Source organism: Phycomyces blakesleeanus (genome assembly GCF_001638985.1).
Source record: "Phycomyces blakesleeanus NRRL 1555(-) unplaced genomic scaffold PHYBLscaffold_2, whole genome shotgun sequence".
In the NCBI taxonomy this organism is placed as follows: Eukaryota; Fungi; Mucoromycota; class Mucoromycetes; order Mucorales; family Phycomycetaceae; genus Phycomyces; species Phycomyces blakesleeanus.
This window is the reverse complement of record NW_017265135.1, coordinates 2,974,478-2,999,690: the sequence shown is the minus strand read 5'-3', so window position 1 is coordinate 2,999,690 and position 25,213 is coordinate 2,974,478. Positions and strand designations below refer to the sequence as shown.

At 34.6% G+C, this 25,213-nt stretch overlaps 9 protein-coding genes across 9 annotated transcripts; 5 read left to right on the top strand and 4 right to left on the bottom strand.

Annotated features, from left to right (window-relative positions):
* Nucleotides 1–233: 233 nt before the first annotated feature.
* On the bottom strand, nucleotides 234–3,156 carry PHYBLDRAFT_15016 (hypothetical protein; the record flags this gene model as incomplete). Its single annotated transcript, XM_018432418.1, has 5 exons — nucleotides 234–418; nucleotides 583–952; nucleotides 1,118–2,664; nucleotides 2,793–2,893; nucleotides 2,966–3,156. 5 exons carry the CDS (start codon nucleotides 3,154–3,156, stop codon nucleotides 234–236), a joined length of 2,394 nt encoding a protein of 797 aa, XP_018298051.1.
* A 1,019-nt stretch (nucleotides 3,157–4,175) lies between these two features.
* On the top strand, nucleotides 4,176–6,097 carry PHYBLDRAFT_121630 (hypothetical protein). Its single transcript, XM_018428819.1, has 7 exons — nucleotides 4,176–4,486; nucleotides 4,538–4,740; nucleotides 4,798–4,881; nucleotides 4,945–5,071; nucleotides 5,155–5,373; nucleotides 5,523–5,739; nucleotides 5,831–6,097. Exons 1-7 carry the CDS (start codon nucleotides 4,265–4,267, stop codon nucleotides 5,929–5,931), a joined length of 1,173 nt encoding a protein of 390 aa, XP_018298050.1. The 5' UTR covers nucleotides 4,176–4,264; the 3' UTR covers nucleotides 5,932–6,097.
* Nucleotides 6,098–7,496: 1,399 nt separating this feature from the next.
* On the top strand, nucleotides 7,497–8,934 carry PHYBLDRAFT_140019 (hypothetical protein; the record flags this gene model as incomplete). Its single annotated transcript, XM_018430319.1, has 6 exons — nucleotides 7,497–7,572; nucleotides 7,752–7,979; nucleotides 8,042–8,172; nucleotides 8,240–8,538; nucleotides 8,606–8,730; nucleotides 8,831–8,934. 6 exons carry the CDS (start codon nucleotides 7,497–7,499, stop codon nucleotides 8,932–8,934), a joined length of 963 nt encoding a protein of 320 aa, XP_018298049.1.
* Nucleotides 8,935–10,856: 1,922 nt separating this feature from the next.
* Nucleotides 10,857–12,700, top strand: PHYBLDRAFT_121625 (hypothetical protein). The gene is made up of 6 exons (XM_018428818.1): nucleotides 10,857–10,974; nucleotides 11,096–11,113; nucleotides 11,295–11,316; nucleotides 11,542–11,637; nucleotides 11,703–11,736; nucleotides 11,894–12,700. Exons 1-6 carry the CDS (start codon nucleotides 10,927–10,929, stop codon nucleotides 12,243–12,245), a joined length of 570 nt encoding a protein of 189 aa, XP_018298048.1. The 5' UTR covers nucleotides 10,857–10,926; the 3' UTR covers nucleotides 12,246–12,700.
* Nucleotides 12,701–13,589: 889 nt separating this feature from the next.
* On the top strand, nucleotides 13,590–15,453 carry PHYBLDRAFT_130375 (hypothetical protein; the record flags this gene model as incomplete). The annotated part of the gene is made up of 6 exons (XM_018429354.1): nucleotides 13,590–13,653; nucleotides 13,761–13,785; nucleotides 13,989–14,206; nucleotides 14,454–14,464; nucleotides 14,611–14,766; nucleotides 15,016–15,453. 6 exons carry the CDS (start codon nucleotides 13,590–13,592, stop codon nucleotides 15,112–15,114), a joined length of 573 nt encoding a protein of 190 aa, XP_018298047.1. The 3' UTR covers nucleotides 15,115–15,453.
* Nucleotides 15,454–15,606: 153 nt separating this feature from the next.
* Nucleotides 15,607–16,831, bottom strand: PHYBLDRAFT_176761 (hypothetical protein). The gene is made up of 7 exons (XM_018437817.1): nucleotides 16,780–16,831; nucleotides 16,589–16,667; nucleotides 16,436–16,452; nucleotides 16,250–16,327; nucleotides 16,077–16,185; nucleotides 15,770–15,897; nucleotides 15,607–15,682 (listed from the first exon to the last, which is right to left on the bottom strand). The coding sequence occupies exons 1-7, from the start codon at nucleotides 16,801–16,803 to the stop codon at nucleotides 15,662–15,664; spliced, it is 456 nt and encodes a 151-aa protein (XP_018298046.1). The 5' UTR covers nucleotides 16,804–16,831; the 3' UTR covers nucleotides 15,607–15,661.
* A 728-nt stretch (nucleotides 16,832–17,559) lies between these two features.
* PHYBLDRAFT_106646 (hypothetical protein) lies at nucleotides 17,560–18,772 on the bottom strand (the record flags this gene model as incomplete). The annotated part of the gene is made up of 3 exons (XM_018427955.1): nucleotides 17,560–18,224; nucleotides 18,394–18,651; nucleotides 18,715–18,772. 3 exons carry the CDS (start codon nucleotides 18,770–18,772, stop codon nucleotides 17,560–17,562), a joined length of 981 nt encoding a protein of 326 aa, XP_018298045.1.
* A 707-nt stretch (nucleotides 18,773–19,479) lies between these two features.
* PHYBLDRAFT_59048 (hypothetical protein) lies at nucleotides 19,480–19,858 on the bottom strand (the record flags this gene model as incomplete). The annotated part of the gene is made up of 2 exons (XM_018440425.1): nucleotides 19,480–19,614; nucleotides 19,682–19,858. 2 exons carry the CDS (start codon nucleotides 19,856–19,858, stop codon nucleotides 19,480–19,482), a joined length of 312 nt encoding a protein of 103 aa, XP_018298044.1.
* A 2,146-nt stretch (nucleotides 19,859–22,004) lies between these two features.
* On the top strand, nucleotides 22,005–22,919 carry PHYBLDRAFT_140013 (hypothetical protein; the record flags this gene model as incomplete). The annotated part of the gene is made up of 1 exon (XM_018430318.1): nucleotides 22,005–22,919. One exon carries the CDS (start codon nucleotides 22,005–22,007, stop codon nucleotides 22,917–22,919), a length of 915 nt encoding a protein of 304 aa, XP_018298043.1.
* Nucleotides 22,920–25,213: the final 2,294 nt, after the last annotated feature.

Here is a 25,213-nt window from a genome sequence, read left to right as displayed (position 1 = left end):
TTAACATTTAATAACTAAATAGTTCATACTCTATCCTATTTTACCCTATCACAAACTCTTATTTAGTAGCAACAGATCATTTAATACATATAAATATAAATACAAGGAATGAATCAAATAAAACAGCAAAAAAAAATTGTACTAAATATGCTCTAATTATACATCTATTCTTTCTTTCTTTAATAACCCTAAGCCATTATTCTTCTTATATATATTATATTATATATTATATCTTATTGTCTCTCGAGACATTCTAAGAACAGACGCTCGCACTGACGAACATTCTCTTGTGTGGTGATCTGGGATGTCATGAGGTAAACAATGTTACCAAGAGGACGTACAAATAAATTGATTCCTTCTGTAAATTGACCATTACGCAAGTCCTGGACAATATTTTGGGATGTCATGGAACCATAACCTTTACAACAAATAAAGAAAGAAGAAGAAGAAAAAAAAAGACAGTCCAGATGATATATATATATATATAAATTAATATTAATATTAATAAATGTAATATAATATAATGTGTTCAACTCTAGTTTTCTTTTTCTTTTTTTTTTCTTTTTTCCTTATTTCTCTTACCTGCATTGAGATCATCCTTGAGTTCAACAGCCAGTACTGAACCAAGAGACATGACACTCTCGACTTGCTTCATGTGAGACAGACGGTCGATAGTTTCGCGAGACCACATTGACCAAAGAGTGCTGTCCTTCCATTCTTTGCGGAACGGAGCCCAGGCACCTGTAGGGGAGGCCATCTTGTCAAGACTCTCGATTGACTCCTTGGCAACCGCACAGCCCATTGGGTGGGCAGTGTAAGAGTGTCCGTGCAAAAGACAATCCGGCTTGTTCTTGGACAAGAAGACATCATAGATCGACTCCTTTGTCACTGTCAGGGCCAAGGGCAACAAACCACCTGTCAGGGTCTTTGCATAGGACACGATATCTGGAGTCTATATAAAGTAAAAGGGAAAAAAAGGGGAATTTTTGAAAAAATTAATACAGTACAGTACAACAGATAATATTAACAAATTTTGTTTTATAGTATATAATATATATATATATATATATGTATGTGTGTGTACACAACCACAAACTCAAAACTTAATGAGACTTACCACACCAAGGAATTCTGAGGCTGATCGACGACCAAGTCTGTACCATCCTGCAAATACTTCGTCAAATACGACCGGGAGACCTTGCCAGTTGTCTTTGGTTTCGAGAGAATTTGTGACGTTGTAGCCGAGCAGATCTGCGCCTTCGTTACGTACGATGTCGATCAGGGTGCGCTGGAAGAGAGGGTCGACAAAAATCATGCCACCTGCGCCCATGATGACTGGCTCCATCAAGAGAGCACCGATGCGCCGGCCTTGGGCACGCATGCTGTCCAGCTCGGTTCTGATGTAGTCCCCGTAGACACGGGCCAGCTCAGGGTCCCGGGCTGCCCCCTGTTCGTGCACGGAGTAGATTGTATCCAGACTATGATAATCAACACGCAGGCCGGTACCTTTCTGCCCGGCAAGCATCTGGGCAGGTACCCGGACATAGCTCTTTCCCTTTGAGATGTGGACCGAGGGTGCCTTGAGCCAGTGGCCGCGTGGTTGATACCACTGGACCTGGTCGTTGTAGACATTTGGCGCACAGGCATCCATTGTGCCGATTGTGTCACCGTGGTAACTACCGTCGATTCCGAGAATATCAATAGGAGGTTGGGCAGACGAAGCAGCAGAGGAGGAGCGCGACCAGCCGTAGCGCTTTGCGGTAGCGCTCATGGCCATCTTTAGTGACACCTCCATTGCGGTGCTACCGTTGTCTGAGAAAAAGACGCGGGAGGCCCAGGTGTCACGGCTGAGGATCGATTCGGCCAGGGACAGCGAGACTTCGCTTGTGCTTTCGGGGAAAATGATGTGTCCGTAGCGGCCGGCGGCGTGTGCGGCAGCCAGGGTGAGGTTTGGGTTTGCGTGTCCAAGACCCTGGGTCCACCAAGAGGCACAACTGTCAAACATGACCTTTGGTCCCATAACAGGGGCAGGAAGATCGGCATCTTTGTGAACGTTGGACTTTTGGTTGGATTTGTCTGTGTAGGTTACAAAGTGGTCGTCGTGGGCAGAGTCGATGATGGTCACATCTTTGACAGTCTCATGCTGGGTAAACGGCCACCAGAATTTGTCGCGTGAAGATTGGGCCATTGTTTCGAGGCGGTCAAAGCGAGCGTTGTGCCAGTGGTCGAGGTGCTTGATGACCGGAACGAGGTGCTCGTCCAGCTGGGCATAGTAGCTCTCCATCGAGCGCCTGTCGAGGTCTGGGTTGTCGAGGTTGAGTGGAGGGGGTGGGGGTACTGCGGCAACATGGATGTTTTTGTCGGATCCGCTGCCGAGCCGGCTGTTGAGCAGAGAGTGGTTTTTGTACTGCTGGTCAAAGAGCAGGATGGCAGGGATATCGTAGCCTCGAAGGTGTAGGGATTCGTAGGATGTTATGGTGGTCGAGATTCCGCCAAGGTTGCTGTCGCCTATGAGGACGGTTGGTAGGCGGAATGGTCTGTAGAAGTCGGCTTGGGAGGTGCCTGACATGACCGGGCTGTGGACACCACCGGCGGTTTCGAGGAACAGGAAGGAGTCTTTGTTGGCTGTGGGGTGTGGTTTGTTGATGTATTCGAGTAGTTTGGCTTGGGTTCTTGCCAAGACTTGGGTGTCTGTAGGTGGCTAAATGACCCGATAAATATGATTAATTTATAAGCAATTAGATTGGTTTGATATCTTATGTTTTATATTCTTGTTTGGCAAATCTTTAAACAAGTATTGCTTGCCTGGTCTGTGGCTACATGTGGACTGACGGGGTCGGGATAGGCGTAGAGGGTGCTTGATGTGAGATTGCTGTTAAATGACTTGACGTGCCTGTGATAATGATGTATAAGTTTGAATATGATGGATGAATTGATGACAGGTTGGTTTGTATTCTTAGTGTACCTTTCGTCACTGTCGGTAGGATACCCTGTCTGGACGGGTTTGATGTAAAATACAGGGCGGCCGGTATCCTTTCCAAACAATGCGGCTGCTCTGCAAAGACCAGTTGCGAATACGGTCTTTCCGACATTTGTGTTTGCAGCAAACAGCTGGTAGGCCTGAAAAGCCCTGGTTGGATGAAATGAAGCAGGCATATGTATCTATATATTTATATACTTATTTATATATATATAAAAAAAGAAAATTATTGAAACAAGTAAGAAAAAATAAAAAATAAAAATTAAATTAAAAAATTCAAAAAAAATAAAAAAATATTACGAGAAAGAAGAAGTTAAAACGGCAAAACAATAGAAGCCGGAAGAGGTGTTCGGAGGTTTAAATGTTGCTTCCATTTTTGGACATCTGGTTGGGTGCAGATCGAGTGACCCATTTTTTTTTTTTTTTTTTTTTTTGGTATTATTCTTTTACACTAGGAATGTGACGGGTTTGGTTTATTTTGTCTACCCCAAGTTGAGATACGCGTTTATTTTTACTTTATATTAAATTAAATACAGCTTGAATGGTATAGTTCAGTGTACTACAATATATTCTCAGCAAACTATAGTATCTTTGATTATGACTATTATTATTATTCTTCTTCTTCTTCTTCTTTTACCTGTGGATCTGTTTACTGAATGGTGATTTTGATTACTTATTATTAATTTGATTAAATCCCAGTCTAAAGTTGCTTAATAAAAGAGAACATTTATTTTATTTTTTGGGTGGGGTATTTGTGTTGAGAAATGATTGGTTTTCTATTGACAAAGGTGATGATGATGGCATAAAGGACTGTCTCTTATTATTTTGACTGGACGGAGACATTAGAGCTACACAAGAAAGCACAAAATAGAGGTGAAGACTAATAATGACAGTAATCAGAACCATATAAAGAAAATAATCTATATTGTATTATCAAAATCCGCAAAAATAATCTGGAGAAACAAAAGAAATTGAAAGATGGAAACCTTGAATTGGTACCAGGAGCACTGTACTTTAATTCAACATTTTCATCAACCGATTTTTTTTATTTTATTTCCAAATAAATAAATAAATAAATAAAAATATGACACAAATGGAGGGGAAAAGGGGGGTGGGGGATAAAGAAAAAAAAAATAAAAAAATAAAATAAAATAAAATAAAAAAAGATTCCCCAATTCTTTTCTCTTTTACTCTTGTTTTTCTCCCTCCTCTTGTTTAATTTAAATATATATAATATATAATATATAATATATAATATAATATAATATATATATATAGATATAGATGTCTGCCTTTCGCCTTGCCACAAACCCTCTTCGATCTGCCAAGCGATTCTATGGCTCGGCCACTCCTTCGCGTCTGGCCTCCATCCAAAACATCAAGGCATCCGGACCTGCTATTTCTGCAGCCGCTCTCCATGCCGATGGACCGCTTAGAAACGACTGGTCTCGCGAAGAAATCCAAGCAATCTATGACTCACCATTCATGGATTTGATGTACTTTGGTGTAAGCACTAAAGGCCTCTGTCTGTATCTTATTAATCCTCTCTGTATCTAGGCCAAGGTGCACCGTGCGAACTTCAATGCACGCGAAGTACAACAGTGCACACTGCTCTCAATCAAGACCGGTGGTTGCACCGAAGATTGCAAGTACTGTCCCCAGTCGTCGCGTTATGACACTGTTGTAAAGGCACAAAAGATGCTTGACAACGACGAAATCCTCAAAGCTGCCCTCCGTGCAAAGGATGCCGGAAGCACCAGGTAAGCTACATTTATTTATTTATTTGTATCTAAATTTTTCTCTTATTTTGTCTCAAGATTCTGTATGGGTGCTGCCTGGAGAGATCTTGCCGGTCGTAAATCCAACTTTAGCAAGATCCTTAACAACGTAAAGACCATTCGGTAAGTAACTGTCTTTTGGTCATTTAGGTTTTTAGACTGTGTATTTATGTCTATCTATGCTAGTGGTATGGGTATGGAGGTTTGCTGCACCCTGGGTATGTTGAACGAGACTCAGGCCAAGCAACTCAAGGAAGCTGGTCTGACTGCCTACAATCACAACTTGGACACATCACGTGAATTCTATCCCAAGGTAATATTCTTTTTTTTTATTATTATTTATAAACAATACATATTAATTGTTGTGATGCAATGTGGTCTGGATGATCTTTATAGATCATCACTACTCGTAGTTACGATGAACGTTTGGAGACCATTGGTCATGCCCAGGATGCTGGTATCTCTGTGTGCTCTGGAGGTATTATTGGTCTCGGAGAACAAGAAGAAGATCGCGTCGGTCTTCTCCACACCCTGTCCACATTGAAGCAGCACCCCGAAAGTGTACCTGTGAATGCTCTCTTGGCTGTTCCTGGAACTCCTTTGGAAAACCAGACGGTAAATAACCTACCAATATTTTTTGCTTTTGTGTTTCACTTTTATGCTTGATTTTGATCCACTCTATTTCCCCCCCTTTAATGTTTGATTACCATTATTTATTTTATTTTTTATTTATTTTTATTTTTTATTTATTTTGGTTTGTGTAGCCTGTGTCGGTCTTTGAGATGGTTCGTATGATTGCTACTGCACGTATCGCTATGCCAAAGTCCATGGTCCGTCTTTCGGCTGGTCGTGTCAAGTTCTCTGTATCTGAACAAGCAATGTGCTTCATGGCCGGTGCAAACTCCATCTTCACTGGTGACAAGCTTCTCACAACACCCAACAACGATGCCACCGAAGATCAAAAGATGTTTGAATTCCTTGGTAAATATATTTTATATTATATATTTATTAGTTTAATGATAAGATATATATATATATATAAATTAATATTATTTTTTATTTTTTATTTTAGGTCTTGTCCCCAAACCTCCCAACTTTGAGCAGGGTGCTGATAAGATCGATCAGCCATCTTACCAGAATGGTATCAAGATCAAGGCAGAAGTATCAGCTTAAGCTAAGCTAAATGCATACACACATACATACATACATATACACAAACCCGCACACAAATATATATTTACATATATGTATATATTTTTAATAAATAAATAAATAAATAAATAAAAATATAAATAAAAATATAAATAAATAAAAATTGAAAAATTAAAAAATTAAAAAAGGGGGGAGTGAAGTGATTTGTAATAGATAGAGAGAGTGTATGTGTTGTGTGTGCAATATGTATTTTATTTATAATTTATAATTTATAATTATTATTATTATTATTATTATTTTAGTGTGTGTGTATGTGAATGTGTATGGAATTAATTGATTCAAATCATAAAATCATAAAATAAACGCAATTAATAAATATATTAATATTTTAATATTAATAGCTATATATATCTTATTTTATTTTATTTTATTTTATGCTGGTCTTTAGATTATATATTGCAGTCTCTTGATTGATATTCCCTTTATTTCATATAGATATAATGTATACTTCTTTAACCAGCAAGAAGTATATATATATAATGTATACATGTTTCTTTTTTTTTAAAAAAAAATAGAATATAGATATATCTATAGTTATACATTTATATAAATTTGTACTTTATATAAATGTTGTCTCGAGTTCTTTTGGTGAATATAAAAGAGGGGGGGTTACCAAGTATGAAATTATATGTAACACGGCGCTTATTACCATATTGCTTTTTCTCTAATACTACTACTACTACTATTATTATTATTATTTTTGGCGCTTTTTTTTTATATATTTTTATATTTATATTTTTATTTTTATTTTATTTTTTTATTATTATTATTATTTCCTCCCTTTCTTTTCTTCTTCTTTCTCTTTGCTCCATCTTGGCCATCAAGCCAACCTCATTACCCCAGCCTGTCCTTTCATTTCTAAAGCTTCTCTATCCCTCCCTCCCCCATCTCCATCCTCACTCATCCTTCATCCTTCATCCTCACTCATCTTCATCTCTACCTCTTTATCTTTCTATTAAAAAAAAAAGGTGTCTACCAACCACACTTCTTTATTTCCAACTTGTCTGTGTGTATAGAGTTATAATTATATAATTATATACATATACATATAGATATAGATATATATATATATATTTTTCTGTATATAATTATATTTTATATATCCCTATTTTATTACTATAACCACCACCACCATCACCACTATTACTACTATTACTACTACTACTATTCTTCTTCTTTGGATTTTATTATTTGCTTAATCAAGAGCCCGATTGCTCATTCCACCCAACTCTCATTGTGTCCTTTTTTTTCTCCCTTCATTGATCTAACCATTCCATCCCTAAAGGTAAATTTGATATTATTATTTATATATATCTTCATTTGTTCTACTTTACACCCTTACTTGCTTTCTTTACCTCGTTATTCCAACAACAACAAAAAACAACAAAAAACAAGTAATAAATAGCTTGCACATATAAATATAAATATAAATATAAATATATACATCAGATTTGAAATAAACCTCCTTCTTTTATGTTATATCTTTAATTTATCTTCCTTCATTTATTTTATAGCTAGCAACAAAAATGGGCCAGCTTCTCACTAGCCTCAATCTCCGCGGTGGTGAAGCGATCGTACCTGAGCTGGGCTTTGACATTGAGAGTGAGTCACATACAAAATATATTATGTATATGTAAAGATATGTAAAGATATGTATATATGTATACGTGCATGCATACATATCTACATTTATCTATATGTGCGTAAAGGGATCAATTAGATTATAATTGGCTCAGAAAGTAAACAAAGTTATTGATCTCTTTCAATGATATACATTTTAGCTGCCACTCCTTCTTCAGACGAACTTTCTCTTTATAATCAACTCTCCCAGCTGCTCGTACAACCTGGCCCTAGTTTACTCGAGGCACTTTCTCAATACACATCCGGTTCGGAATTGATTCGAGATGCAATTGCAACACCAAACCCTGAAAACGAAAACAGAGCCTGGGAAGCAGTCTTACCAACCGTAGACATGCTCCGAGACTTTTATGAATATGCCGCCGATCTGAGTAAGTCTTTGTGGTTTTTAATTATATCAATTAACAAAAAAAAATTATATATATATATTTAGAAAAAACACTTCCAAGGCTTCTAGATGTTCTCTGTCAGGGCAATGTTAGCAAGAATTTAGAGAGCCACCAAGGATTAACAAAGTTATTTGCTGATCTATTGGACTTTGTGTTTGAATTTGATAATCTAAAGGTAAATATATATATATGTATGTATATGTATAGTGAGATTCAAAGACTAACCAAGTTATCAAATCAAGATGAGAAACCCTACCCTTCAAAATGACTTTTCATACTACCGCCGTATGCTGCAGCGAGGTAGATACAGTTCGACCGATCGACCTTCATTGGACGAACCAGTGTCAGATCTCCGGAGTGCGATGGTAGAAGATGATCGGGCGAATCAAATATCACTCTTTATTGCCTATCCTACACCCATGATGAAATGCGTCATTGACACAACAACCGAATATGTGGAAAAGAATGAGCTCCAGAAGAGTGTTGGTGAATGTCTGGCTGCTCTCTGGGCTGCTTGTTTTCAAACAGTTAGCAAAAAGAGGTAACCACCACTTACAACAAAACATATATATATATATATATATATACTAAATATCAAATTCATCTAGAAACTTGAATCCCGAACTCTCTTCATTTTGTCTCAAGGTCATGGTGGTTTCGATCATTCTCTATGATCACATTGATCCCAACGGTGCCTTTTCAAAAGGATCTCCAATCAATGCAAGTCCTTGTGGTTTACTGTACCCTATTGAAATCAATTCTAACTCGCGCTCTTTAGATAAAAAACTCTGTAAAAATCATTCATACGATTCATGCTCTCAACATTCCAAAAGAATCCAGTGCATCTAATCTTCTGTCTGCGTTACGATACAATTCAAAGCATCTCAATGACGACTCTACCCCGAAAGGTGTCAAGAACATGGTGTTGGCAGCCTAATTTATTTATTTTATCTTATCTTACTTCTTTCTTTTTCTTTTTATGTTCTGTCTTTTATCCCCTCCCTCTCTCAACCCAACCCAACCCAACCCAACCCAATCTTATTCTTCTTGTTCTTCTTGCTCTCTTTCTCTTTCTCTTTCTTTCTTTCTTTCTCTCGTTCGCCTCTATCTATCCAACACCATTCTCATTCAAACGCTAGCGCCAACTCCAACACCAAATACAACACCAAATCCATATCCAACACCAACATCACTACGAACAACCCAAAAACCAAAAAAAAAAAAAGGCAAACCCAAAACCCAAAACCAAAAACCAAAACCAAAACCAAAACTAAAAAAAAATAATCCTTAAATAAAAAAGAAAGAAAGAGAAAGAGAGGTAGTAGCAGTAAGAAAGTATCAATGAAGAAAAACAAAGCGTTTAAAAATAATAATAATAATAATAATCTTCTTCTTCTTCCTCATAATAATAATAATAACCCTAACACAAATACTAATACTAATACAAAATATTAATACAAATACAAATAATACAAATTACATTAATGATATTATCGACCTTTTTTTTTATTTTCTTTTCTTTTCTTTTATTCATTTGAACTTCTTCTTCTTCTCCTATTGGTTAAAATTGTAAAGCAAAACCAATTGCTCTACAATAAAATATTCAAGAGAGGAAGGGTAATATACTTGAATTCTATTATATTACATTAATATAAATTTTGAGTTTGAGTGTGTAATACAGAATGTTTATATAAATAGAGAGAGAGAGAAAGATGGAAATTTGTTTAGATGAAGATCAAAATTTTCTCCAATTGAAGGAGACTTTTCTTTGCTTGTCTCTTTATTTCCATCTCTTTCTATCTCTTTCTCTTCGTTTTGCACACACACATCTAAAGAGGAGAAAATAGTTTGGCGTAATTAAGGGTCAAGAGAGATCTTGAATCTAGTTCTTCTGTATGTGTTTTGTAAAAGGTACTTTTTATCAATTATTAACAAGATTTATAGAGGGTATTCAATCTCAAGTCAACTTGTCTCTTATAAAGAAAGAAAGCCATAAACTCCAATTGAAGGACGAGTATTGAATGTAGACCCTTTGTGCTGCTGTTGTTATATTCTTCTTCTTCTTCTTCTTTTTTTAGTCATTATATATGTATATACATATATCCCCGTGGTTGATTTCCCCATCTCACACACATGTTTTGTATTCAATAGATTCTTTTCTATTTTTATTTGTATTTGTATTTCACATTGAAACATATTGAAACACTACAATAAATTTTCATTTTTCATTGGTTGTTTATTTCAATATCCAATGTTCTTTTTTTAAAAAAAAAAAAAAACTTTATTGCGAAAGTGCTACGGCTCTCGCAACTTTTATCGCAATTTTTTAAATTACTATTATTATTTTAGAAAAAGTGATACGTGCGCACACAGCAGTAAAGAAAGATATTTTGTTTTCTGCTTACTACTATATTATTAATACTAGTCAAATGATTAAGTTTGTAATGATAATTATGTACCCATTTGAACACTAACTATCTACGAGCATATGTAGATCTTAAAGAAGTATATTTGTTTGTGTATTCTGTAGCTTGTGCACTAAATATATTAAATCCATTATAATGAAACAAAACCCTATTCTACACAACCAATATTATTGCTGCTACTACTACTACTACTACTATTACTATTATATAAGAGAAGAATAAGGACTAGGCTTATTATAGATACAATAGTAAAAAGAAAATAAAATAATAATTATGTTGGGCCAAAAGAAAGAAAGAGAAAAAAAAATGCCTCGTGGTGTATTACTTTAATTCATTTTATTTTATATTTTATATAATTTCCCTTTCCGTTCCTTTTATATTTTTTATTTTATTTTTTATTTTTATTTTCTCTCTCTCTCTCTTTTTCTTTTATAAAAAAAATTCATTAAAATATATATATATAATATATTTTTTATATATATATTTATATTTATAAATTTACAATGATGCTTTACAAACTCGTCGTTCTTGGTGATGGTGGTGTTGGCAAGGTAACCTAGACTTCATTAGACTAACGAAATAGTAATAATAAATGATGTTAAATCAATATACTAATCTGAATTTACCTTTTTTGTCTTTATATATACATACATTGAATTCAATAATGAATAGACAGCATTAACAATTCAAGTAATGAAAACAAAAGAACAAAACCTTTCTATTTGTTTTTTTATTTTTTTTATTTTTTTTAGAATTGAAAAGAAACATAATTACTATACTATTGGAAACTAACCTCTTCTTTATTAATTATATGAATATTTACGTCTCTATTCAACAACAACAAAAATATTATGATTCTTACATATAATAGTTGTGCTTGAATCACTTTGTTGGTAAGTAAATAGTTATAATAATAATAATATTTTTTTTTACTATCATTTATGCTCATGTATATAATTGTCTTTATTTTCTGTAGAGGTAATTCAAATTGAAACAACCAAAAAGATGTAGAGATTCCTAATATTCAATATACACCAATTCGACCCTCTATCTCTCCATCTCTCTCTTGTTCTTAATTATCATCATTTATTTAAAATCACTCATCCTCATCCTCATTTAGACCTACGATCCTACAATTGAAGATTCTTACCGTAAGCAAGTCGTTATTGATGACCAACCATGTGTATTGGAAGTACTTGATACTGCTGGCCAAGGTAAGTTATATATATATGTGGATGTGTGTGTTTTTTTTATTGCAGGTATTAATCAATTACTATAGAGGAATACACTGCATTGAGAGACCAATGGATTAGGTAAAATGATAAAGAATATATAATTATAAGTATGCTTTGTGGTGTGGTGTGGTGCTGTTAAACAGCCAGTATTTTTATTTATTTATTTTCATTTCATTTGGTTCATAATTTTGTTATGCTTATATACTCACATAAACATTTGGTGGTAATGATGTAGAGATGGCGAAGGTTTCTTGCTGGTCTACTCCATTACCTCTTACTCTACCTTTGAACGAGTCGAACGCTTCAGAGACCAGATCTTCCGCGTCAAGGATATTGACAATGTACCATTAATGTTGGTCGGTAACAAGTGTGATAAGGTGACCGAGAGAGAAGTAACACGCGAGGAAGGTTGTGCTATGGCCAAACGGTTAGCATGCGATTTTATCGAAACATCTGCCAAGACGTGTGTAAATGTCGAACGGTCATTCTACCAGGTAGTCAAGACCATCCGCGCCCAGAGAGACGGTGTCCGTGTTGGTCCAAAGAGCAAGGCTAAAAAGGAAAAGAAGAGATGCTTTATCTTATAAAGAAATCAAAAAAAAAAGAAAAAGAAGAGAAGAAAGAAAGAAAAAAGAAAAAAAAAGGAAATGATAATCTCTTGATTTAATTCTTTATTTCTTTTGTGTCCTTGTCCTTATCCTTGTTCTTGATTAGTCTTCTTCTTCTTATATTTTTTGTGTGTGTGTGTGTGTCTTTCTTTTGTCTAATCATCATCCTCATCTCCTTACTCTTAGTCTTAGTCTTATTCTTTTATTCTTCTTCTTCTTCTTCTTCTTCTTCTTCTGCTGCTGCTGCTTTTATTTATTTTTCTATTATTCCTATTATATTATTCTTATTATCTACCTTGTCTCTCTATCTATCTATCTATCTCTTTATTTCTACCTCTCTCTCTCTCTCTATTTACCTCTCGATTGTATATGTGTATATTCTTTTATATATATATATATATATTTATCAAATTATTAAATTACATTCTACCTTTTACGATTTTCTGTTTATATATATCTCTCTGTGTGTGAAAGATATATATTGCTTGTTGGCAACGCCTTTTTGCCTAACTATATAAACGGAGATTCGGTTATTTTAGAGCGTCCAATCTTTTGTTGTAATCATCCAAAAAGAACTACTTGCAAGCCACGTCCTGTCTCCGCTTTAATGCCGACAAAAGGACATCAGAACACATGCTTACAAAATATATATATATATATCAAATCAAAATCAAAATAAAAATGTTATACATATAAATAATTAATAGATTAAATCCCCACTCTCTCTCTCTCCACACACACACTCACTAACTCACTCACTCACTAACCCACACTCATAAATATACGCAAATGGCTAGTTATCCTAAAGGCGTAAAATACCATGCCTTGATTTTCCACATCCATACTATTTCTCTCTTTGTTATTCTACTCTGACTATTTAGTAGAGTTTCCGCTGACCATTCATTCAAGTATCATATATATATATATGTTATATATATATACAAGTGAAATGTTTTTTTTAATTCAAATAAATTAGATATATATATATAAGTAGGCTATAGAGTGCAATATAAAAGTATAAAAGTATAACTAAAATTGTAAGACTTGAAGGTCTTGAGAGCATATATTTTTTGATATATATAAATGTATATGTATAGATAAATCCACTTTGATTATGATGATGGGGGATGGGGGTGATATATATATATGTGTGTGCGTGGGTGTGTGCAATGATCAAGCACATCACGTGAGTACTCAGCACAAATAGACTTCAATTCTATAATATTTCTTATTCATTATTTGCTCTCTCTCTCTCTTTTTTTTTCTCTCTCTCTAATATATTTTTTTTATTTCATTTTTTGGTTTTTGTCTTGTCATCACACAATGGGTAAAGCTCAAAGTAAATTGTCACCCGAACAACTCGGAGACCTTCAAAAGTGTACATACTGTAAGTGAATATATTATTATCATTATTACTATAATAATAATAGTAATATAAAGCAAAGGGAATCCGTCATGTTGCTAGTATTAACCAATTTGTTCATTCACCAATAGTTGACAAGAAAGAACTTCAACAATGGTATGTCAATGAATTTTATTTTTTAAGGAAAGAAGAAAAGGGACCAGGACAGGGCAAGACAAGACAAGACAAGAAAGACAATTTCCATCTTCTATTATAACCTCATCCCCACAATGACAACAACAATGACAACATTGACAACAAAAATAATCGATATCTATTACTATTATTAAATCTGTTGTTAATGTGTATTTGTATTGCAGGTACAAGGGCTTTCTTAAGGATTGCCCGTCTGGTCAACTAGACAAGACTGAATTCCAAAAGATTTATAAACAATTCTTTCCGTTTGGTGACCCCTCTCGGTTTGCTGACTATGTATTCAATGTATTCGACAACGACAAGAATGGAACAATTGACTTTAAAGAGTTTATCTGTGCACTTTCGATCACCAGTCGTGGTCAGATTGATGAAAAGCTGTTTTGTAAGTCAACCAAAAAAAAACCTAAATTAATTAATTAATGAAGTAATCAATGAAATTAAATGGATGAATTGGGTGTAGAAGAAGGGGGGGGGGGGAGTGTCTATATTGTATACTATGCATGGAAATTACTTTTAATCGAGCCCTCTAATACTCACTCCCTCGCTTTGTTTGTTTTTCATTGGGATTCTATATACTTTACTGTCTATTACACATCTATTTGAATGTGTATGTACATGATATTATACAGGGGCATTTCAGGTAAATATCTCTGTATTTTTTTTTCTTTTATTTCAGTATACGTAGATATGTTATATATATATATATATATATATATATAGACTAAGCTGTGGAAACTAGTTGGTTAATTAAATGATTGTTATTTGGGCTTGTGTGGGTTGAAATAGCTGTATGATATCGACAATGATGGGTTTATCACCTATGATGAGATGCTGCACATAGTCGATGCAATTTACAAGATGGTCGGTAGTATGGTAAAACTACCTCCGGATGAGGCAACCCCAGAATTGAGAGTCAAGAAGATCTTTGATCTTATGGACCTTGTAAGTAATAAGAATAATATTATAATTTAACAAAGAAGAACAAGTTCCCCTTCGCCCCCTCCCCCTCTTTTCCTCTTTCTCTTTATGTATAAATATGCGTGTGTACGTATGTGTGTATATATGAGAAGAAGGAAAGAGAATAAAAAGAATAATAGAAAGAAAGATAGATAGATACAAATACAAATATGAGATATTATGTAGTTTGTCTAATAAAAAAAATACAAATATAAAAATATAAACGATTATTAGGATAAGGACGGTCGATTAAGCAAGGAGGAGTTCAGAGAAGGATCGAAAAAGGACCCAACAATTGTCCAGGCGCTGAATCTGTACGATGGACTCGTCTAACTTATTCTGTATCACAAAACCAAACACACCCATCCCACTCACCCACCCACCCACACTCATTCACTCATTCACTCATTCACTCACTTATTCATTCACTCCCATATATATATATGTGTGTGTGTATTTGTGTGTGTATGTCTTTTATATATATATATATATATCTTTTCCTCTTTATTTTATCCTCTCTATCTCTTTCATCTCTTTCCCTTTCCCTTTCAACTTCAACGTTAACCTCAACTAACCAATTACTCTCGGTAAAAGTTTCCCCTTGTCAAAAGTTCACAGACCCGGGAAAAGGTCTCATCTCAGTGTAAAAATAAATATAAATATTAAAAAGGGATCGAATTGAATTGAATTGAATTGTATAGATTAATATATATATATATATAAGAAGGAAAAAATAATATACAGAGGATGTATATTTGTATATGAATGAGTGTTGGATATATATATATATATACGTTTGTGTGTTTGCGCTTTTTTTTCGTGTTTATATTTGTTGTTGTTCTTAATATTATTAACATTACTACTGTTGTTAATAGTACGATTATTGCTGGGCAGTGGCATACTATAGAAAAGAATAATATGATCATGATCATTCAAAGTGTCAGTAAATATGTATATATCTGTAAATTATTGTATGCTCTTCAATTACCTTTTTGACGTTTTCCTGAGCGAGCTTTACAAACTTGGCCTGATTGGTGTTGTAAACTTCAGCAACAGAAGCTACCAAGGCATCATCCGGATTAGGATGTTCCAATATATATGCAATGGCCCCAAGAACTACAATGAAATGACAATTTCAAAGAAAGAATTATTAATGAATTAATCCCTCATCCTTTATATAAACTATCTTTCTTATAATTCCCTCCTTTCAACTCATTACAATCCAAAACACCTCTTTTTTTTTATCTACATTATTTTCTTTTGAAGATATTTTAATTGTGTGTTTGTTTGTTTACCTTGATGCACTTTAGTAGCAGGCTTCCACACATCAGCCTTTAGCAAATCAATGCAAATTGACCCATCGTTGTCAATATTGGGATGATAAATTTTGGTGATAAATTTGATCTACAAATAAATAAAATGAATGAATGAACGAACAATATACACCTGTGTATAATTATATCCTTACAATTGGTGGTTTGAAAGGGTAATCATGGCTAAACACGATAGTCAAATGAAATACACCGCCTTTGTAGACACTGTTGGGCTAGATTAACAGTAACAGAAACAGCAACAAAAAAAAGGGATTTTAGAATGACATTTTACGCGTATATATATATATATGTGTGTGTGTGTGTGTAGCTGGTTTACTTACAGGTCCATTAATAGTGGCTATAGAATGTAAGCACAAATAATCATAACAAAATCACAAAAGAAAGAAAGAAAAAGGTAAACTGTTAATGCTTTCAAAATGAATGGTAATAATAATGACAATAATAGATTGATATTTGTATTACGCGCATTTTACCTCTCCAATTAAACAAGTCTTCATCCACAGTAGTTGCACTGATGCCCTCTGGTGGACTCTTGGTAATCTCTGCAAGCTCCTTTGATGTGAATATAAATGTGATTGTGCGATTGCGTGAATGTAATAGACATATAAAAGAAATTATTCAGTTGATTAGCCTTTGTGGTGGTTTGTTATTCAAACAACTCAACTCGTTGAATACGCTTTAATGCCATGGTGTGATGTAAATGTATATGGATAGATAGATAGATAGATAAAGAGATAGTTATAAAGTTAAATATAAGGAAGAAGGGTCTAACCTGGGCGGCATACTTGTTTTAAAGCCATGAATGAATTTGGGACGGTTACATTGTATTATATTATATTACATTACATTACACTACACTACACTATAAAATAAAATAAAAATATCCAAAATAGACAATAATTACGAAATATCTCTTGGTATTAATAGCTATAATTACCATTACATATATAGTTTCTAACAGATGTATGCTCCATCGATGATGCTATAATAGTAATGGTAACAGAACGCAATTTATTAATAAAACACTGCTGCATTACTATAGTATATTGAACTGCGTCACCTTGTAGTGCACTACATATCTTTACTTGACAAGGCATCCTGTAAAACTTGCTGAACAATTCTGTGTATGTTGACAAGATGTGAGACTTTTTTTTTATTTATTTTATTTTTACTGCGACACATTTACTGCGAAACATTCACTGCGAAACATTGGATACGCCACGTTTGCTGCGACAATATAAGCACAGTAAGACTATATGTTATTCTAAATGTAAATTGTGTACAAGTATATACATAGAATACATATGTGTATATACATCTAATCTAAATATACACAGCACCATTCATACGTAAAATACAAAGCTCAAAGTACGCAATACACTACATATTGATGAGAATAGAAAACACTGTTTATTTATTTTTGGTTTAGCTTTGTTTTTGAAAACTAGACTGTGCACATCTTGGCAAGTCTTTTTTGAATGATATCTTGTGCTTCTTTTACAGTTCTGTCAACAAGCACTTGGCATGTTGGGATATCGTGAATAAGACCCAGGACTTGTCCTGCAGTCCACACTCCAGCATCGATATCTCCAGTCTCAAATACCTTGCGCCCTCTTGAGCCGGCTACAAGAGGCTGAATGTCCTGGAATGAGGCATTTGGCTTGCGTTCTAGAGCGTTGACTTGGACTGCGACTGAATTTTTGTAGATGCGCGCCGTGTTGCGGAACGGACGATAGACCAGAGCGGTCGAGCATTCATCTCCTCGCACAATTGCCTCCTTGACAGCCTGGTGCACAGGTGCCTCGGCAGTGCACAAAAACCGTGTACCCATATTGATTCCCTCTGCACCTAAGGCCAGTGCGGCTGCTAATCCAGCACCATTTCCGATTCCTCCAGATGCAACAAACGGAATCTTTAGTGTCTCTGCAGCACGGGCAAGTAGCACCAGGCCAGCAATGTCATCTTCGCCGGGATGTCCAGCACACTCGAACCCGTCAATTGACACCACATCTACTCCCATTCGTTCGGCTGACAGAGCATGACGAATGGCAACACACTTGTGTATCGTAGTCACACCAGCCTGCTTAAACATATCAATATACTCACCAGCTAAAAAAGAAAGAAAGAAAGAAAGAAAGTCAAGCTTAAATTCTTTCTTTTTCTTTTCTTTTTTTAAGAATCAGGCTTTGGTAGATTGATGAAGATGATGATGATAATGATGATGATGATTTTGTTTTCGGTGCTAGTGGATTTTTAGTGATTCTAGTGAGAAACTCACGGTTGTTTCCTGCAGTCTCTACGATTGGAACTCGTTCTTCAATGATAACCTTTGCGTATTCGCGGTACGGTGGTGGTATGATTGTTGGAAGGAAGGTGAGGTTGACACCAAATGGTTTTGAGGTCATGGTCCTGCAGCGTCTGATTTCATTTCTGAGTGCTTCGGGTGTGGGCTGGGTGAGGCCAGTGAGGACACCGAGGGCGCCTGCATTTGACACGGCCGAGGCAAGTTCCGCAGTACCTACATCTTTCATACCACCTTGTAATACAAATGAAATGAGAATTGATTACACATTAAATAAATAAATGAATAAATAAATACCCTGAATTATTGGGTGTCTGATACCCAAGATACGTGTTAGTTGTGTAGCAAGAACCATAATCTTTTAGCCTTTAATTGAAGTAAAAGTAAAGAGAGAGAGAGAGAAAAGATATTGAACAAGGTTGTGAAGTACAGCTTATTATTGTTTAGTCATTTATATTGTTAGCTGTGATGATAGTGGCGGAGGTGGTGCTGGCGACGGTAGCTGTAGTGTTGGTTGTACGGATTGTGTGGATTGTGGGATTTGAAATAATCAATGAATGGACTAATCACAAATACAGGCACATAAAAATTTGTTGGTGAATATCGCAAGTTTTTCCATTTGTGCGTAAAAGGGATTCCAAAAATTATGCGTTTTTTGCGTAACAAGTTAAAACCATTTTTCCCTCTTTGTGTGTGACTAGGATTTTGTAACAAAAAGAAAGGGGTGCCGTTTTTTTTTTGTAGATTAAAATTAACCTCCCACTTTCTTTTTGGATTCTTATTCTTATTCTTATTTTTTTTCTTGTGCGATCTAAAGTCCCACGTTTTGCTTGTGCATCGCATGTCCCACGTTTTGTCCGCAACGTGGCCATCTCGATCGTACAAGGGTCCAAAAGGAGTTGTGCCGATTCATTCAAAATATGGATAGGTGTACATTCTAGAATGAATGGCGCTTTCTACCCCTTACTTGTTTGTGCAAGGGGAAGGAGAAAACTATTATTTTAGAGCTATCACACTGACCCTCCGATCTCCCTCTCTTTCTCTCTCTCTCCTTCTCTTTCCTTATCCATCTGTTTGTCTGTCTATCTGTGTATCTGATTTGTAAATACGAATGCGAGTGTGAATGCGAATGCGAATGAGAATGTAGATGCGAACGTGAATAGGCCGATGGACTGCATTCTTTCGAATTATATTCTTCTGTATGTATATGTATATTTATATGTGTGCGTGTATGTTTATATGTTTGTCGCGTGCGCTCATGTACAGGTGCAGATGTAGGGGCAGGGGAGAGTGCAGGTGTAGATATCTCTGTAGTTGTAGATGTGGTGGTATATTTGTATGTTTGTACTTGTGTGCTTGTGCTTGTGTTTCTGTACTCCTGTGCTCCTGTGTACTTGTGTGTTTGTGTACTTGTACGTTTGTGTGCACAAAGCGCGTTCATGATGAAATGCCAAAATTCAAAAAAAAAAAACCTTTAACGAAAAAGAATGGTTTAAGATAAAAATAAGCATTGACGAATGAGCGCGTTGCTTGGAATTATTTGTTTCTTTTTTTGAAAGAGACTTAAGTGTGGTGATGTAATATGGTTACACTAATTTCCTTTTGTAGGCGGTTCCGAGAATGGAGATCCTGACATCATTGTACAATAATAGGCGTTTCCATGGAAATGTGGTACAAAGAATACAAGTGAATAAGAACAAATATACTGATGTACGTATGTGTGTGCGTGTATGTGTGCGTTTGCGGTGCTCTTACTGTAATTTTTTCTTACTTCTTTCTCTCTGTAGATATGCACGTATTTGAACGTGTATATTTTCATATATTTTTGTTTAAGACAAAGTTATCAAGAGATCTAATCATATTATTTATATTAATATATATATATATATATCTGGTTGTTTCTTGCCCGAGTGTCGAAAGGTCTGATCATGGTTTTGATCAAAGATAAGATAGGTAAAGTAAAGGTTTCTGAGAAGCAGATCGAAATATAAAAGATGTATATAAAATACATGGAAGTGAATATAAAGAACAAGAGGAACAAAAAGAATATAAGTGAGGAAGTGAATGGGTGGATGAGTGAGTGAGTGAAGAAAACGAAGAAAGGAAGAAAGGAAGAAAGAGAAAGAAAAAGGGAAATAAGGGAGCTTTTATATCTTTTTGATTTCTTTTTTTAACTATTATTTGCAATGTAAAAATAAATCAATAAAACCAAGAAATCAAGAAATCAATAAAGAAATAAAATATATATTTATAAATTACCGCTCTCATCCAAGTAGTTGGTTGTATTGTCTTTGGGTTTTGTGATGATTGATTTGTTACAGCAAATCATGTTTAAAAATAAACTTGTTATTTTTGGTAAATAATTTGTAGATGGACATTATACTGACATAGGTGTTTGGTAGGACGCTGTCCCACTCCACAGGATGATCCCTTTTTATTACACTGATGAAATATATAGAAGAGAGAAATCAATAGAGATGAGGCATACAGATATATAAAATACATATAAAATACACATATAAAAAAAAAAGTGGATAAATTATTTTGGTAGTAGGACAAGTCCAATACCATACTGGTAAAGAGCCGACGCACCAATAGAATCGTCGGGTGCTATGATGCACACGTACATGAAAATTCGCTCAAAAAGACATCTAAACGTGGAAAACAAGGTTTATTTTTTTTGTTTGAAGTAAAAATAGGTTCCTGTGTCATTGAATACAAAATATAATCATAAAAATTAAAATCAATAGCAACAACAACAACAACAACAACAACAACAAAACAACAGAAATATTTATTTATATATATATAAAAACAGTCCGTTGCTAGGGACGCACGGGCGGTATACAATGTCATCGGACAACGATTAAGGAACAATAATTAGACTATTATATTTATATACACCGGTTACAACTAGCCGTTGCCCGATACCCGATACCCGATTATCTTTTATTTTGTTCTAGTAATTCTCATTGGTTATAAGATAAAATAGAGGTTCAATAATTTAATAAATAATTAAAAAATTGAAGTGATTTTTTTTCAAAGGTACAACAAGTATTTTTTGGGTAGTTTCACAGATACAGAAAGTATATCTCTAATCTGTGTCTCTAATATAATATATTTATATACATTATGTATTGTATTGTATGGTATATCTCTTTGTGTGCATATCTATCTATCTATATATATATATATATCTATTTGATTCATGCATATATGTATATATGTATATATGTATATATGTATATATTTATATATGTATGTATGTATTCTTGGACCACAAAACTGGTAGGCCACTGACGAAACGTGTTGTACACCCTGAAATCAGGGAAACCTTGAAAAAAAAAAAAGTTTTGGGCAATACGCGGAGTAGCTTTATTAGGCATTTGTACGCCCTTGGCTGCTGATATCATCAATATGCATAGACACTTAATTTTTTTTTCTTCTTTTTTTTGCATCTTTTTTTAGGTACAAACCTTGTGTACCCTCAAATGAAAAAAGCATATATATATGCCACGTTAACGAAAAAATTTCCAAGATCCCCCATTCAGCTCTGCTTCCTTCTTTGTTGCACTACAAATCCTACCATGACTTTCGATATCTCTAACTTCTCCCACTCAAACACAACCAAGAAGGCTTCAAAGTCTATCAAACGTGGACGCGTTCACAAACGCACAACCTCATCTGTCTCGGTCTCATCCTTTTCCTCCAGTGGATCGTCCTCGACTGGACTCTCATTCTCCCCTGTCTCGAGTCCGAAAACCCGGAAGCAGTCCCTGTCCACTCAAAAACTCCCCCGTTCATCTCAGCCAATCAAAAACACCGCCAGTGAAATCGAGCGCCTGGAGTCTGAACTTAATTTTACTTACGACTCCCTTGCTAATGTCAATGTCATGTTCGACAGTCTCAGAAATGCCTATTCTACATGCAAGCCTGAAATCGAGAAAAACAAGACCGAAACACGCCTTGGTGCCATGGAAAAGGAACTTTTGGCTGCTTATGATGATGTCGGTCTCCAAGTAATTCACCTCGAAAGACAACTTGTCAAGCTTGAGAAACGTCTTTTGGAAGTCAGAGCAGAACAACAACAGGAACAACAAAAACAACAAAAGCAACAAAAGCAGCAGCAAGTAATTAATATTAAACCAATCGAGGTACAGCAATGTGAACCAACTATCTGTGAGCAAGAGATCGACCAAAAACTATATCTCGCAACCCCTCCTCCATGTGCATACGATTGCCCCCAGCTTTCTCCCTCGCAGCCAAAAGCACAGGCCGAATTAATTGATAGCTGGACCACACCAATCGAACTCTCTTATCCCGTATTCTCCTCAAACGAAGATCTCTACTCTAAGCATCCCCTCTATGTACCATCCTGCAGCGAATCGCCATACTATTCTCCCCTTCCTTCCTACTCCTACGCACCAACTTCATTTTGGGGAGACTACATCCCTACATGGTCATCTAATGCCAATATTATCTATGCCCCCAGCACCCTATAAACTGCTCTCTCACATCTTTATTATCTCTATCTATTTATTAGTTTATTAATTTCTATATTTATTCCTCTCCTATTGCCCACATCTTTTACCCTGTGAACACATTCACTCATTTACTCATTTACTCACTCATTTACCCATTTCACTCATCATTTCACTCATTAACCGTTTACCCTATCACTCATTTTATTCTGCTCACTCATTCAAACGCTCTTTATTATGTCCTGCTACAACTGCATGCAACACATATTCTTCTTTCTCTTTCTTATATTGATATTAGCCATTTCAACTCTATGTATATATTTATAAGTCGCGACTTGTTTTCTTCTTTCTTCCTTTATATTCTGTTTTGTTTTTATTGTTTTCATTGTTTTCATTTGCTTTATTATGTTTTCATTTTTCTTTTAAAAACAACTCTTTAATTTTTCTCACTCGCACTTTCACACACACTTACATATACAATCATCATTACCTAGCATAAAAAAAACTTCATTCTAATGCATTTGCTTCATCCAACCAAAAAATTATATATTATTAAAATACATTCTCAACCAAAAAAGTGCACTCACACACATACATAAATAAAATGAAATAATAATAAAAAAAATGTTTATTTTACATATAAAAATTTATTAAGCCTTGTTGTTTTTCTAATGATGAAAAAAGGGCAAAGCTATACGACCGAAAAAAAGAAACTATTTGCTTTGTCTTGTCTTTTTTTTGTCGATTTTTTTTCTCGCCGTTAACTTGAGATATAGCAACTATTCACGGAATTTTGAATTTCTTGTAAAAATTGGGGTTTTTTTTTCTTTTTTTTTCATTTTGGAATAATTACATGTTGTTTTATAGGACCCATAACTTTATGCTTTTCTTTTATCTTGATTGTAGCGCATAATTTAAGAATTAGTCCGAGAGGTTTACACACGCACACACACACAAAATAAAAGATACTGAAAGCAAGAGAGTATGATTTATTTTACTTTTTTTTTGGATATCGTGAACGTCTAGACATTGGAATATTAGAACATTGTGAGAATAATAATAATAATAATAATAATAATAATAATAATAAAAAAGAAAAAAGGACTTGTTTACAATTAAGAACTTGTACGCCTATAACATAAATGGCAGTAATACTAATTCATTTATTCTGATCAGTAAGAAAGAGAGAAAACCGCCAAAAATAATAATACTACCAATAATTAATAGTAATAGTAATGTTGATATTAGGAAACAGACCAAGTAAAATGACACCACCTGCTTATGAAAGGTGTGTGATGCTAAAAAGGTATCTTTTGTATCTAGATAGCTCAATATGCTTTGCAATAAGTTACTATGTGTATATATGTATATCTGTATTGGCATGGGCATGGGCATGGGTATGGGTATGGGTATAGCACAACTATTCTATTTTGCTCAAATAAAGAAAAAAGAAAATGGGCTGCCTGTGTTTTCATAAGAAGGTACACAATTAATTCTTTAGATGGAATAACACGGATCATAGACACATTCTGATACAGTTGATTAGGAAATTTGATCATGATTTTTTATTTATCTTTTATCCAAGATCTGATACTCCTAATTCAAATAAAGAAATATACATATATACATATGTCTATGTATTTGGTGGCGTAAATATATATAGAGAGAGAAGAAATTGACGGCGCGCCATGACTTGAAATTTATATAGGCTGTAATTGATATTTTGTAAAGGCTTTCTTATGAGAATTACATACACACATTCATATAAATAAAAGCTGGGGTGACAAGTATTCGCTACAATCCATTAGAAAGGCAGGTATTTATCATAGTGTTACCTGGACATTCTGTACTCTTTACACAAAAAATAAATAAATGCGTACACAGCAATACCTTAAATGGTAGTTGGGGACAGGATCCTATTTGTTGTAAGAAGGAAGAAGAGGAAGAAGAAGAAAAGGTATTCTGTTTCTGAGATGAATATCTTGACATCAAACACAAGGAGTTTTGTATTTGTTTGTACTTGTTTGTACTTATGTGTGTGTTTATACTTAATAAGTTTGGTGTCAATTTCACACACAATAGCTGATATTGTACGATTAAAACCCAAGGACTTTTTCCAACTTTCCTAGAAAATATTTATATATATATCCGTTTTCTCTCTTTCTAGGTATCTGTGAGTGGTTACAGCACTTTAAAAATATGTTGTTATTTATTTTTTTACTGTAAATATACATGTATAAAAAAAGTCTTGTTAAATACCAAAGCATAACTACTTTATTATTAGTATTAGTATTAAGGTTATTTTAAATAAACTT

Coding starts and splice junctions, on each gene's coding strand:
- PHYBLDRAFT_121630 (XM_018428819.1), top strand. CDS start 4,265: ATGTCTGCCTTTCGCCTTGCCACAAACCCTCTTCGATCTGCCAAGCGA. Junction 4,741..4,797: donor AAGGATGCCGGAAGCACCAG/GTAAGCTACATT, acceptor TTTTGTCTCAAG/ATTCTGTATGGGTGCTGCCT. Junction 5,374..5,522: donor CTCCTTTGGAAAACCAGACG/GTAAATAACCTA, acceptor TGGTTTGTGTAG/CCTGTGTCGGTCTTTGAGAT.
- PHYBLDRAFT_121625 (XM_018428818.1), top strand. CDS start 10,927: ATGATGCTTTACAAACTCGTCGTTCTTGGTGATGGTGGTGTTGGCAAG. Junction 11,317..11,541: donor GTGCTTGAATCACTTTGTTG/GTAAGTAAATAG, acceptor TCATCCTCATTT/AGACCTACGATCCTACAATT. Junction 11,638..11,702: donor ACTTGATACTGCTGGCCAAG/GTAAGTTATATA, acceptor CAATTACTATAG/AGGAATACACTGCATTGAGA.
- PHYBLDRAFT_176761 (XM_018437817.1), bottom strand. CDS start 16,803: ATGGCATTAAAGCGTATTCAACGA. Junction 16,668..16,779: donor CATTAAAGCGTATTCAACGA/GTTGAGTTGTTT, acceptor TTCACATCAAAG/GAGCTTGCAGAGATTACCAA. Junction 15,683..15,769: donor CTCAGGAAAACGTCAAAAAG/GTAATTGAAGAG, acceptor TCTTTTCTATAG/TATGCCACTGCCCAGCAATA.